Source organism: Natrix helvetica (genome assembly GCF_964273705.1).
Source record: "Natrix helvetica genome assembly, chromosome: 5".
NCBI lineage: Eukaryota > Metazoa > Chordata > Lepidosauria > Squamata > Natricidae > Natrix > Natrix helvetica.
The window spans coordinates 103093166-103106258 of record NC_138551.1 but is presented as its reverse complement, the minus strand read 5'-3'; the positions used below and the strand labels follow the sequence as shown (position 1 = coordinate 103106258).

The 13093-nt window shown below is 41.8% G+C and overlaps 1 protein-coding gene across 3 annotated transcripts in view; it reads left to right on the top strand.

Moving 5' to 3' along the window:
• The window catches only part of SHLD2 (shieldin complex subunit 2), a 49221-nt gene that overhangs the window by 24825 nt on the left and 11303 nt on the right, over positions 1–13093 (top strand). For 2 of the 3 annotated variants that reach the window (XM_081956510.1, XM_081956511.1), the window contains exons 3-6: positions 2962–5076; positions 7237–7344; positions 10104–10298; positions 11846–11980. In XM_081956510.1, coding sequence (XP_081812636.1) covers positions 3657–5076; positions 7237–7344; positions 10104–10298; positions 11846–11980 — 1858 coding nt within the window. In that variant the 5' untranslated portion in view covers positions 2962–3656. The remainder of the gene's footprint in view (positions 1–2961; positions 5077–7236; positions 7345–10103; positions 10299–11845; positions 11981–13093) is intronic. The other variant, XM_081956512.1, reaches the window with a different exon arrangement.

Below are 13093 nucleotides of genomic sequence, written 5' to 3'. Positions count from 1 at the left end.
TTTTGAACTCTCCCAACAGATAGCAAATTCCATCTTGCTGATAGTAGGCCACTGCCTAAAATTTCATCATGCCTCTTGTTAAACATAGCATAACCTTTAATCTGTGCTTGGCTACTACTGAGACACAACTGTTTATGGAATTTCCCCAGAATTATAATACAGAATAAACATGTTTGAGCTCAATCAAACTGACTTAACTCCTTACAGATTTTATTTAAGCATTCAAATTGTTAGCTGAAACTATTCCTCATTGAACTGAAAGAGTTTCTCATTTTTTTTTCCTTTTCTTGATCCTTCAATTCTCATCTGTTAATTCCATCCTTGGTTTATTTGGTTTGGTAATCTACAAATGTTTGTAGCGATTTCATATTGTACTTTATTGCAGTGAAAAAGGATGGAAGTTGTCAAGGTGAAAATTTAAGAGCTCACCAGCTGATGCAATGAGGGGAATGAGTCAGCAGGGTCTTTGGCTGTTATCCTTTTAAGAGCCTGTGTAATAAGAGGAAGCCCTACTGATGGGTTCGTCAGTTCATCAAGTTTCTTCCCTGCTATAATTGCTGTTTGTTTAGATCAGCGATGGCGAACCTTTTTTGGCTCGCGTGCCATAAGTGGGGGGAGCGCAGGGGGGTCATGTGCGGGTGTGCCACACCCATAATGCAATGTGTGACCCCCCCAGTGCACATGCGCGCACTACAGGCGCGACCCCTCCCATTTTTGCATGCTTTTTTCGCCCTCCGCAGGCTCCAGGGGCTTTATAGGGGCCTGGGGAGGGCGAAAACAGCCTCCCCTGCCCCCCCAGACGTGTCAGGGAAGTCACTTCCAGTTTGCTCGGAGGGTCATTTTGAGCGCTCCGAAGGCATCAGGGAAGCTCATGAAGCCTCCAGAGGGGGGGGGGAGGCTCTTTTCGCCCTCCCCAGGCTCCTATAAAGCCTCTGGAGCCTGGGAAGCGCGAAAAATGGCTTTAAAAAAGGGTGAACTCAGCTGACCAGTGCACGCATGCGCGCTGGCCAGCTGACAGGGCATCACCTCGCGTGCCCTGACAAATGGCTCCACGTGCCACGCGTGCCATAGGTTCGCCATCACTGGTTTAGATACTGCTTGTAGCACATGTATGTATAGTATTCCTAAATTCCTATTGTAGAAAACCACTCTTTGATACAAACCACTGTTGACTGTATTTGTTTCTGGGTTGACCTGTGCACACTCTGACAGAAGTCAATACTATTTTTTCTTCTCTGTTATCCTACACCTTTCATTTCCTTTTCTTTCCATTCCCTGCATCCCTACTACCTTTATTTTCATCTTCCAGTATGATAATCTCAATAAAATATATAGGAAATAATAACAGCATAGGGAAGGAGGTTTTCAGAATTTTGTCTGAGATGGCTTGTAACTAACCAATGTTGCCAGCAGATGGTCTTCGTTGGGACCTGTAGGTTTCTGTATAGGTCTTCTTCTGTTCTTATCTTCTAGCTTATTACTGTACTTTCTTGTTTCCCTTGTCATCCAAAGAAGCTTCTTGGGTGAGAAGAGAAACATTTTCAAGGGGAAAAAAACAAGAAAGTCCAATTGCCTTTTGGAAAAGCACCTTTGGGTCTAGGGATCAATTGGCAACCATCCCACTCAGTCATCTAGCAAAGATGTTTTGCCTTACCGAAGCTTAAACGCTTACAGAAGTAGCGTAAGCTGGCTCTGAGATTTTCCCGCGCAAACAACACAAAGGAAAGTTCCCAGTATTGCGGTCTTCATCTTTTTCAGCTGCATTTATTTAATGACTATAATCCAGGGGTGTCAAACTCAAGGCCCGGGGGCTACCTTGGAAACAGCGAAGGACCGGTACACTGTGCCTCTGCCAGTAAAAATGGAGGTCGGGAGGGCAGCCTTACCGAGCTCCGTTTTTGTGGCCAGAGGGTTACAGGTCATCACAGCCTAAAACAGAGCTTGGGAGCCCGTTTTTGTTGGCAGAGCACTCGGGCCAGCATAGACGCCCCCGACACAAGTGATGTTGAACTGAAAATGCCCCCCCCCCTGCTTCCCCTCCCAAGGTCAAACACAACCCTTATGCAGCCCTCAATGAAATCGAGTTTGACACCCCTGCTATAAGCAGTTTTAAGAAAGGCCTACTGGAAATCCTTAAATGTTTTTTTATTTGTATGCAATTTTGTAGCGTGAACATTAAAAAATATCATTATTTCTGGAAATCTTTTTTCCCCATTTTTTTTACTTTTTATATTATATAAATGCTGTTTACAAAAGCAGAATGAAAAAAAATGTGCTTCCGATGTCCAAAATTCAGGACATTTTGTTTGAAATAATGATTATGATTCAAATTACCTTCAGAGGACTTACCGTATTTTTCGGACTGTAAGATGCACCGGTGTATAAGACGCACCAAGATTTCAAAGAGGTAAGTAAGAAAGAAAAGTTTTTGCCTTCTCTCACTCCCCAGCAACAATCTTCAGGCTTCAGCAGGGCTGAAGGGAAGGCAACAACACGACCCATGGGAATGGGATGCAGGGGCGGGGCTTCAGGAGACTAAAAATAGCTGTATTTGGTATATAAGACGCACCAACATTTCTACACTCTTTGGGGGGGGAGGTGTGTCTTATACTCCAAAAAATATGGTATATCTTCATGCTTTACATTGGAAATATAAGCTTCATATTTAACTCTTGAAACTGGAGATAAGTGATCAAGTTCTTCATTATGGTTGGATGATGCTGTAATTTTCTGCAACAGCACAACTGGATTAAGTATAAAAAAATATGCATGCACATCTCATGGAGATTTCTGAAGACATGGTGACCTCTAATGGTCAGATAAGCACCAACATTCAACATTTTTGCCTATATTGGAAAAGATATTAGTGTATGCTACCAAACTCTGATTTTTGAAGACAACTGGAGATTGTTATTAAAATGCTTAATAGGCTTTTGTATGTTTTTCAATTCTTTCCAATAGAACAAAACCTTTGAGATTTCTATCAGAGACGTTGGATTCCTGACTCCCAAACTCTACCAAAGTATATTTTGCCATAATATTCAAAAATTGCTGATGCAAGAAATCAACTTTCCATGCTTTGTGATGTAACACGAAGCTTGAAGATTCCAGGAAGGTGAACAATGGTCTATCTCACTTCATGAACAAAATTGGATATTTAACCATTTTTAAAAACAACAATGTTTCGGTGTATCATCGTATCTACTTTTGAAAAAATCTCCCCTTTTTCTTTGTCTATATTGATGAAGGTCAATGTTTTAGGGGGAGCTTTTGACAGTAAATTAAAGAACAAAAAGGTAGAATGACCTTTGTACTCTCTAAGATTTTTAAAATATAAAGTATAAGATAAAACTAATTTTGAATTAAAGAAAACATGAACTCCAGGAGGATTATACATTCAATGTTTTTAATCCATTGTTGAAATCAATTTTGAGTATTTTTATGAATATTTATTATTGTGCATTTCCCCAAACCTCCATGGATGGAATTAGTTTCTTGAATATTTTATGACAGATTAGCACACAATCCTTGAATGAATTGTTTGAAAATCTATGAATGAGTAAAGGTTATGTTTTAGGCACTATTTATAAAATGAACTGTTGTGTACATCACATGATATATTTTCCCCACAACCCAAACCCTGCAAGGAAAACAAAATGTCCAGAAGACCTCAAATTCACCTCTTCTTTGGCGCACCCATTCTTTCCACTGCTCCAAGCAGCCCCAAAGAAGAGAATGATTCTTCAGCTAATGAGAAACCATGGAGAGAATTACACCTTTCATTTACCAATAAGACTTCTAACCTTTGTAGCACAAACTTGAGGTCTTTTGACCATGAGACCGCAAATGATGCAGTTTTGGTTGTCCATTCCAAAGATCACTTCCCAGTAAACTTTGAAAAAAGAGGTGGCTCAGTGGATGCCGATTGTGCAACATCGGTTGGATGTGTCAGATCCTTCAGCCATAAAAAGAAGGTCCTGGGTGAGTCACATGACGGTGATTCTGTCTGCAGTGATATAAGCAGAGGGAACCAGAAAAAACACCATGTAGCTCAACAAAGCAAAAAGGATTATATCAAAGGAAATGCTAGTTGTATCATAGATAAACACCTTGAGTCTTCTCCCTTGGTTTTTGAGGTGAAGGACTTAAAAAATTGTGTGGTAGTTAATCACAACCCGTCTTATCTTCAGTCGGAACCTGAGGGTGAAAATCTACTCCTGAGTCAGTATCTGAAAAGATGCTCACAAAAAGCAGATGAATCGAAACCCAGAAGCCTACTAGATGTACCTTCAAATCTTGACCTATCCACAGACAATGAATTCCTTAGCATTCTGACTTTAAGTCAAGTAGCTCTCTGTTCAGGACAATATGCCGTAGGACAGAATGAAATGCAAAATAAACCTACAGCAGGGGAAGAAGTAGAATTGGCCCTACCTTGTAGGGAAGACACAGCAGATGAAGAACCTCTACTTAAATCAAATGAAGATGGTGATACGGCGGCAAAAAAAGTTGACACAAACTGTGAAGCCGACTCTGATTGTTCCATTCAACTCTTTGATTCAGATAATTCAAGCCAAGATAACTCAGATTTAAAAAAATGTAGTCCTCTGTCTTCACCTGTTAACAACGAAGGACGGGACCTTAAACCCCAACAGAAAAGACAGTTACGTTCTCCAGAAGACCACCATGCTGAAAGATCTCAAGCAACTGATGATAATGTGACGACTTCTTGCTTTACTTCTGGAGATCAGCAGCTATCCAAAAGAATCAAATTAGCGTCATCTCCTCTTCGCCCGGTTAAAAAAACAAGGATCCCAGGAATTGAAAAAGCTCAGAAGCAGCTGTCATTGCTCAAGGATTGTGTTGAGAAGAGCCAGAAGATCTCTGTTTTGGTTGTAGTGCTACATCCTTGTCATATCAAAGAAATCAAGACGGGAAGTACCACATCCTGCAAAGTCCCCTTAGCCACAGTTGTTGTTGCCGATCAGTCAGAAGTGAGACAGAAGGTTGTGTTGTGGAGAGCAGCAGCATTTTTATCACTTACCGTCTTTCCTGGAGACATCGTACTCTTCACAGGTGAGTCTGTTAAAACACTTACATTTCCAACTGTAAGAGGGATATTTATATATGCTTAGATTTCACAATTACTATGCTGTTTAAAACAAAACCCAAGCCATAATCTTCCATAAACTCTAAACATGACCTGGAAATGTTTTGGTTGGCACTGCTTCTTCATTGTGAGATCAGGTACAACTGTATCAATAGTTTTAGAAGATGAGATTATCCAGCCCCTGGAAAATGGTATCCTTCATTATTGTTGCACTGATGGATACATGATTATGTCCAGAACTGAGATCATACAAACAGACCCATTCTGCGTATGTTTCTGTTGACTTTCAGATGTCTGCTAGTATTTCTGTATTTTTGAGTCCCCGTCTGTAAGTGCAGATTTTAAAAAAGTGCAAAATAAAAATATTCCCAGAACTGCACAGAAAATGGGAAACAAAATGAGACATAGGCCTGTAGCCAGATGTGGGCTTCACATAATTTAACAACCAGTTCGCCTAGTGCAGAGCCAAAATTTGAGCGCCCGCAGCTTCAAACACACTGCGATTTCATGCTCGCAACTTCCAGCACACCTTCCCGGGCAGCTGCAGTGAGTAGAGCGGGCGAGGCATGGAAATCAGCTGGACTGCGTGGGCGGGGCGAGATAGCCAGAGAGTGAGATATATAGGATGGGATAGCACCAGAGCAGGAGTGGGGACGCAGCCGGTGAGAGGAACTACCAGTTTGCCCAAACCGGCAGCAGCCACCTCTGCCCATAGTTATATGGAAATCCATGAAACATTGGTGGAATTACATTGCAATGTTCTTTCTTTCACAGAAGCTGTCCCACACTGCGTTTATTCTCTCTTTAATATGCCTTAATTCAAGACACGTTTAAGCAAAAGCATGAGGTTTTGGGGGTCACTTTCTTTTTCCTACTTTCTCTCACCATGTGTCCATTCAAGGATTTTTCCAGACCAGGGTTTGAGGAAGCTCTTCCCTTGGGTGTAGTCTCACTTTAAGGTTGCAGTTTAAATCTTATCTACAGTTTGCCATGCTATTGAAATGGGAATCTATTGCTTTATGGATGACCCTCTAAGCTAAAATGAGTTCCTTATTTTTATTTTTTTTGAGAGTATGGGACGAGAAAGAGAGAATGGGTCTTTTAATTCTCATGAACATGGATTGCCTAAATTCAGCTTATCTAATCTTTGTTATGAAATGAGTGCCCCTAAAACGTCACTGATAGTTAATTTTACTGGGATCTGCCATTGATCTAATGGAGCAGCCAAAAAAGCCAACACAGTCCTAGGCTGCATCAACAGAGGGATAGAATCAAAATCACGTGAAGTGCTAATACCACTTTCTAATGCCTTGGTAAGGCCACACTTGGAATACTGCATTCAGTTCTGGTCGCCACGATGTAGAAAAGATGTGGAGACTCTAGAAAGAGTGCAGAGAAGAGCAACAAAGATGATGAGGGGACTGGAGGCTAAAAACATATGAAGAAGAGTTGCTGGAATTGGGTAGGTTACTTTAATGAAAAGAAGGACTAGGGGAGACATGATAGCAGTGTTCCAGCATCTCAGAGGTTGTAACAGAAAGGAGGCAATCAAGCTATTCTTCAAAGCACCTGAAAGCAAGGAAAGAAACAATGGATAGAAAGTAATCAAGGGGAGAAGCAACCTAGAAATAAGGAGAAATTCCCCGACAGTGAAAAGAATTAGCCAGTGGAATGGTTTGCCTTCAGAAGTTGTGAATGCTCCAACACTGGAGGTTTTTAAGAAGAGATTGGATAACCATTTGTCTGAAATAATATAGGGCTTCCTGCCTGAGCAGGGGGTTGGACTAGAAGACCTCCAAGGTCCCTTCCAACTCTGTTACTCTATTCTAATGGAGTAGTCAATGGTTTTGAAGGCCATTTCCCAACCCTCTTGAACATTTGACATCTTTGTCTGGTTAAAACAGACCCATTCCATGTACATTCTTGTTGACTTTCAGATGCCTTCTAGATTCTCGATGTTTCTGAGTTCTCTTCCATAAGTGCAGATTTTTTTAAAGTGCAAAATAAAAATATTCTGAGAACTGCACGGACAATGGGGAGTGACATGAGTGACACGCCCCAAAACCAAATGGCACCAAGGCAAGCTCATTTTCCATTGATGAATCTCCTTTGTCTTTTTCTTGCAGATGTTGTTGTTTGCGAGAACCGTTGGGTTGGAGAAATGATGCTGCAATCAACTTTTAAAACCAAACTGGTCAATCTTGGAAGCTGTTCAGCTATTAATCCGAAGGAAGGTGAGGATTGACAAACTCCAGGCAGTGGGATCTTGTCTCATCATTAATTCACTGTTCTTTAAGCCACTAATTTCTTGCAGCTTTTATTAATAGAAATATATTTTTCTGAGCCAATTAAACAAATGATAGACAGAATTTATAATAGAATAGAGCTGGAAGGGCCATGGAGATCTTCTAGTCCATCCTCCTGCTCAAGCAGGAGAACCTCTGAACCTATTTCAGAGAAGTGACTGTCTAGTCTCTTCTTAAAAACATCCAGTGATGAAGCACCCACAACGTCTGGAGCCAAGCTGTTCCACTGGTTAATTGTTAGGAAGTTTCTCCTTAATTCCAGGTTGCTTATCTCCATGATTAGTTTCCATCCATTGTTTCTTGTTCTGCCCTCCGGTGCTTTGGAGAATAGATTGACCCCCTCTTCTTTATAGAAGCCCCTGAAATACTGCTATCATGTCACCCCTAATTCTTCTTTCCTTTAGACTAGCCAGACCCAAAACCTGTAGCCGTTCTTCATATGGTTTATTCGTTTCATGACTGCTCGAAGTTCCAACAGCACAGAAAAAAGTAACTTACAACCATTTTTCACACTTACGACCATAGCAGCATCCCCATCGTCACTTGATCAAAATTCAGGCACTTGGCAGACAGCTCATATTTAGGCCAGAGTCTAAGGATCTCTTTTGTAACTTTACGACAACAAAGTCCATGGGGAAGCCAGATTCACTTAACAACCGTGATACTTAATTTAACAACTGCAGTGATTCAGTTAAGAGCGATGGAAAGAAAGATCTTAAAAGGGGCAAAACTCAACAACCATCTTGTTTAGCCACAGAAATTCTGGGCTCAATTGTGGTCATAAGTTGAAGGCTATAAATACGGAGGGAATATTCGAAGGCTAAAAGCAGTCTTAAGCTTTGGATTTGTTAATGATGAGATGCATCTGGGGCCCAGTAAAATCTCTTTTTATCTGCTGTTGATCCCACTATCTTAGTCCAGCCTCTTAGCCTTAGCAGTGGTTGATCATGAACATTTACTCTTTCTGTTGAGGAAATGGATATGGGGTCAACCTTCTGCTTATTGAAAAGGGTTAGAACAGGGGCCGTGTACTCAGGTCCCTTCACATTCTGTAATGATGAGAGCTTTCACGATCAAAATTACCGTATTTTTCAGAGTATAAGACACACCTTTTTCACCCTAAAAGAGGGTGAAAATGTGGATGTGTGTTATACACTGAATGTCGACCCACCCACCATCCCCCACCCTTTGGCCTCTGCATCCCAGCAATTTACCTCCTTGCAGCAAATGGGGAAAATGGGGCTTGTGGGGGCTGCAATAGCTATAGCAATCCTGCAGCCTGAAAAAAGCTGATGATCAGGAGGCACTGAAACTGAAAGTGAAACTTGCTGTTCGCTCCATGAGGCAAATTTCTAGGAGGCAGAAGCAGATTTTTTTTCTCGTGCTAATCAGACTGTTTGCTGCAAGAAGGCAAGTCAATAACTCTAAATGTCTATAGCATGTTCAAATTATTAGACTTATTTTTAAAGACTGCTTTATTATTGTTCTAGACAGCTTAACAAAATGAAGAAGCTTTTTAAAATAAATGCTTGATCTGAAGAGGCCCAGTGCTATTGTATCTTCTTTTAAATAGCAGAGAATAACTATACTTCCAGAAAGCACATCAATTTTAACAGCATCTGTACAAGTATAGTCTGAAATGTAACACTACAAACAGTGTATATTGTCTGTACTGTTTGCTGTTTGTTGCAAGGAGGCAAATTGCTGGGAGGTAGAAGCAGATTTTTTTCCCCTTGTTTTCCTCCCCAAAAGCTAGGTGCGTCTTATACTTCAGAGCATCTTATACTCCGAAAAATATGGTACAAACGAAAAGATTAGAAGAGACAGAGAGAACGGATAAGACTTTGAAGTCTAGTTCTTCAAAGACTCAGTAGAAGAGGAAGCCCTAAGCTGACAGTTATACTTATACCCAAGTATATAAGGCGCACCTTAGTTTTTTGGGAGGAAAATAAAAAAATAAAAAAATAAAAAATTCTGTCTCTGCCTACCAGCATCCATGGTATTCATCTGGCTAGCGTCCTGTCAGTGTGTGAGAGAGTTGAGGGCTGTTTGGAAACAAACAGTATTTGCTGTGTGAGCAACAAGGGAGGAGACAGCAAGGAGCCTGGGTGTGGCTTGTTCTGTACTAAAGCTGCATGCTGTGCATTACCTGAAACTAAAAACTGAAAGTGAAACTTCTCTCCTCTGCTGCTCCTACGTCGGAAAACCTGCTTTTGGTACTGTATATTTACTTAATGCGCTATATTATATCTAAAGAGAAGTTACTGAATCCTGCTGAATCAGTGACTTGTGTGTGCTTTCTGAATGTGATTGCTGCTGCAAACTCTGACACGTCCTTGCAGCAAATAGCAAACAGCCAGGTCGGCTTCAGCGTATTATTGTAGCCTGATTCAGCAGGAGCAGCTGATTGGCAGGTGAATCGGCCTCCTGTAATACCCCCAATCAGCCGTTCCAGGCTGTAGGGATTGCCACAGACCATCGCCTCCTTCGTGCCTCACGGTTTTGGCTACATTCGATGTATAAGACGCACCCAAATTTTCACCCTCTTTTGGGGGTGGGGGGAATTGCATGTTATATGGTAATTCCACTTGCTAGTAATATTTGGTGTAGAACCGCCAACAGAAGCAATATATGTAACATCCGTAGCCAAAGGTGAGATCAATTATAATCTCTTTTATTTTTCCCAGCCTCCCATATAGTAGACAGTCGTCGTCTCCAGGATTTGCTGACCTACGTTTGTGCAAAGCACAGCCCTCTTCATGCTCTCCCTCCAAGGCCAAGGCAGAGCCTGGACCACGTTCCGCGTGTCCTTCTAAGTCGGCTCAAACCAGATACTTTGGTGCATGCGGTGTTGAGAGTGATCAACATTGCTGTGCTGAGAGGTGAGCTGGGTATCTAATCCAGGAAGTTCTTGAAGGCCACATATTTGGTGTTTGGCATGGCGGTGGAAAGATATATTAGAGATATAATTGCTGAAAACTCTGGATTTTGTATGTCTACGGAGATTCTCAGGAATCCAGGTCATGGTTCTCCCGAAGGTGCTTTTTCAAGAGGCAACTGGACTTTCCGGGTTTTTTTCTTTTGAAGGCGTTTCGCTTCTCATCCAAGAAGCTTCATAGATTCTGTCATTCCCTTTTTCCTGCTTTCCTTCTCCGAGAAAAACACCAAGCAAGCACTTGGGTCCAGCCCTTTGTGAGGGATATTATCCTGTCTTCCTATTAAGCGTGCATGTCAGGTTTCCTAAAAATGCCCTAATTGATTCATGAGTATCGAGCCAAGTTTCAATACAAAACTCATTTATTAGGAGCACCATTAGGCAAGGCCTTTTTGCAGTCACATCTAAGCTTTGTTTGAGTTCTAGCTGAACTTTACCCCTGTTCCTTCCCTCCCCTCAATCTGTGTCATAAATCACATTCCCCAATGAGGTGCACCCCTCCCAAGCCTGCTACAATTCTCTGAGATCCGACTTTAGCCGAAAGTATGCGTGGAATGCGCTCCCCACCCCCTTCTCTCATTATGGCAACGTTAGGAGTTGACAGTGCAAATATCCTTTCCAAGTCTACCTCAAGGAGAAAAAACGGAGTAATAGCAGAGTACCCTGTATCTGAAATCTGGTTGGTAAAAAGAAGGTCATGAGTTGATTTGAAACCACCTGATGTTTCCTTCTTGACAAAACCAGCAGCTTAGATTCTTGAGTGGTCGTCTGATTTCACAGTCATCCTTTTCTGAGGATTGATGTGATGTTAGTGATATGAAGGAATTTGTATCTAGCATCAGCCTTTATTAACATTAATAATTAACTTCCTAGATAACGTGAGATGTTTTGATTTCATGAAATCGGGGGTGTCAAGAATTATAGATTATTTGGGGGACCTTTTCATCTCTTGCTCTCCATATTAACTAAACTTCTTGCTTCCCAGTCCTAAATGGAGAGCCTCAGAATGCCGCGGGGTTTCCGCCACTGTAAAAGGAAACGTATCAGTTATCCGTTAAATAGACTGAAAACCTAATTCTGTTAATGAATTTGAAGAAAGTATAGCTACCTCTTCCCTCTGCCTATTAAGAAATCCAAAGCACCACCATCAAAAGCCTTGAATCTCATTCCTTCACATGCCACGTAGAAAGTCTGGTTCCCCCCTCCCACCATAGAGTCTCCTAGCGCAGTGTCCTTTTTCTTCTACCTGTCCTAACGGAAAGCCCTATCAATTGTGGAGCCAACCGGTGACAGGGAGCCGCAGCAGAGGGATGAAAGAGCCACATGCAGCTCTAGAGCCACTGGTTGCTGACCGCTGGTGTAGTCAAACCAAGTTCCCAGTGACAAGACTGGCCCGTCCTTACAAGGAAAGAGGGGAGCGGGGGTGGGGTGGGGGTGTAACATCATCACAGAAGGAAGCAAACCATGCTAATTGTTCCCATTGTTCAACCTTAGAATCGGTGTATAGTTTTAAAGGAGAAAAGCAAAGTAAACTCGTCTTAACGGTGGAACAAATCAAGGGCCAGCCTTACGCCTTGGTCGTTTGGGGTGATGCAGCCACCCAGTGTCTTCAGCTTCAGAGGAAAAAAGGTAAGATGATCATTCAGCATTTTAAAATGATTATAGGTCTATGGCTGTGTCACACTGCCATGCAAGAAGCAAGGGAATGCAGGACGATCATCCTTTGTTTTAACACGAATTAGCTTTTCATCAACAGACCGTTCAAAAGGAGGACGGAGGCAGGCGCACCAGACGGTGAAAAGTTCATTTGTGTTAAAACAACTCCCAGAATTTTAAGCAATGACTCAAATACCCGGGATTTTATTTCAGTCATTATTATTATTATTATTTCGTTCTTTTGTTTCATTAACCTTATTATAAAGCAACACGCTCCAACAGATTCTGCATTCTTAGGGTCATGCCTGAGGTAGATCAAGAGGTAGCCAAGATTGAGGTACATTGGCCTAAACCAGAGCTCTCCAAACTTGGCAACTTTAAGACTTGTGGACTTCAACTCCCAGAATTCTCCAGCCAACATAAGGAATTGAGGGAGTTGAGGTCCGCAAGATGCCAAGTTTGGAGATCCCTGGTCTAGGCCCTTAATTAGGAGTGGGAGCCGTAATATTGCTTCTTCCACATGGCTTTGGTTATTCCCCACAAAAAAGAGATTGCCTCAAGCTGTGTAGAAACTCTGTATTCCCAAAATATAATTTAATTACTATTTTCACAAGTAGCAAAATACGGGTTACTACAGGTAATCCTTGACTTACAATTCACTTAGTGACCGTTCAAAGTTACGACGGCCCTGAAAAAAGCGACTCACGACCATTTTTCACATTTACGACTGTTGCAGCATCCCCACGATCAAAACTCAGATTCTTAGCAACTGTCTCATATTTATGACAGTTGCCGTGTCTCTGGAGTCAAGCGATTTTTCTTTTGTGACCTCATGGACAAGAAAAGCCAATGGGGGAAAGCCAGAGTCACTTAAAAACTATGTTATTAATGGCGGTGATTCACTTAACAACCATAGCAAGGAAGGTCGTAAAATGGGGCAGAGCTCACTTAACAGATGTTCTGAGCTCAGTTGCAGTCCTAAGCCGAGGACTACCTGTACTTTAAGATGGGATAAGATTTTGAGCCAGTTGGTGCAGCAATTAAGGTTCCCCAGACTGGGAACCACCACGAGGCAGTGAGTTCTAG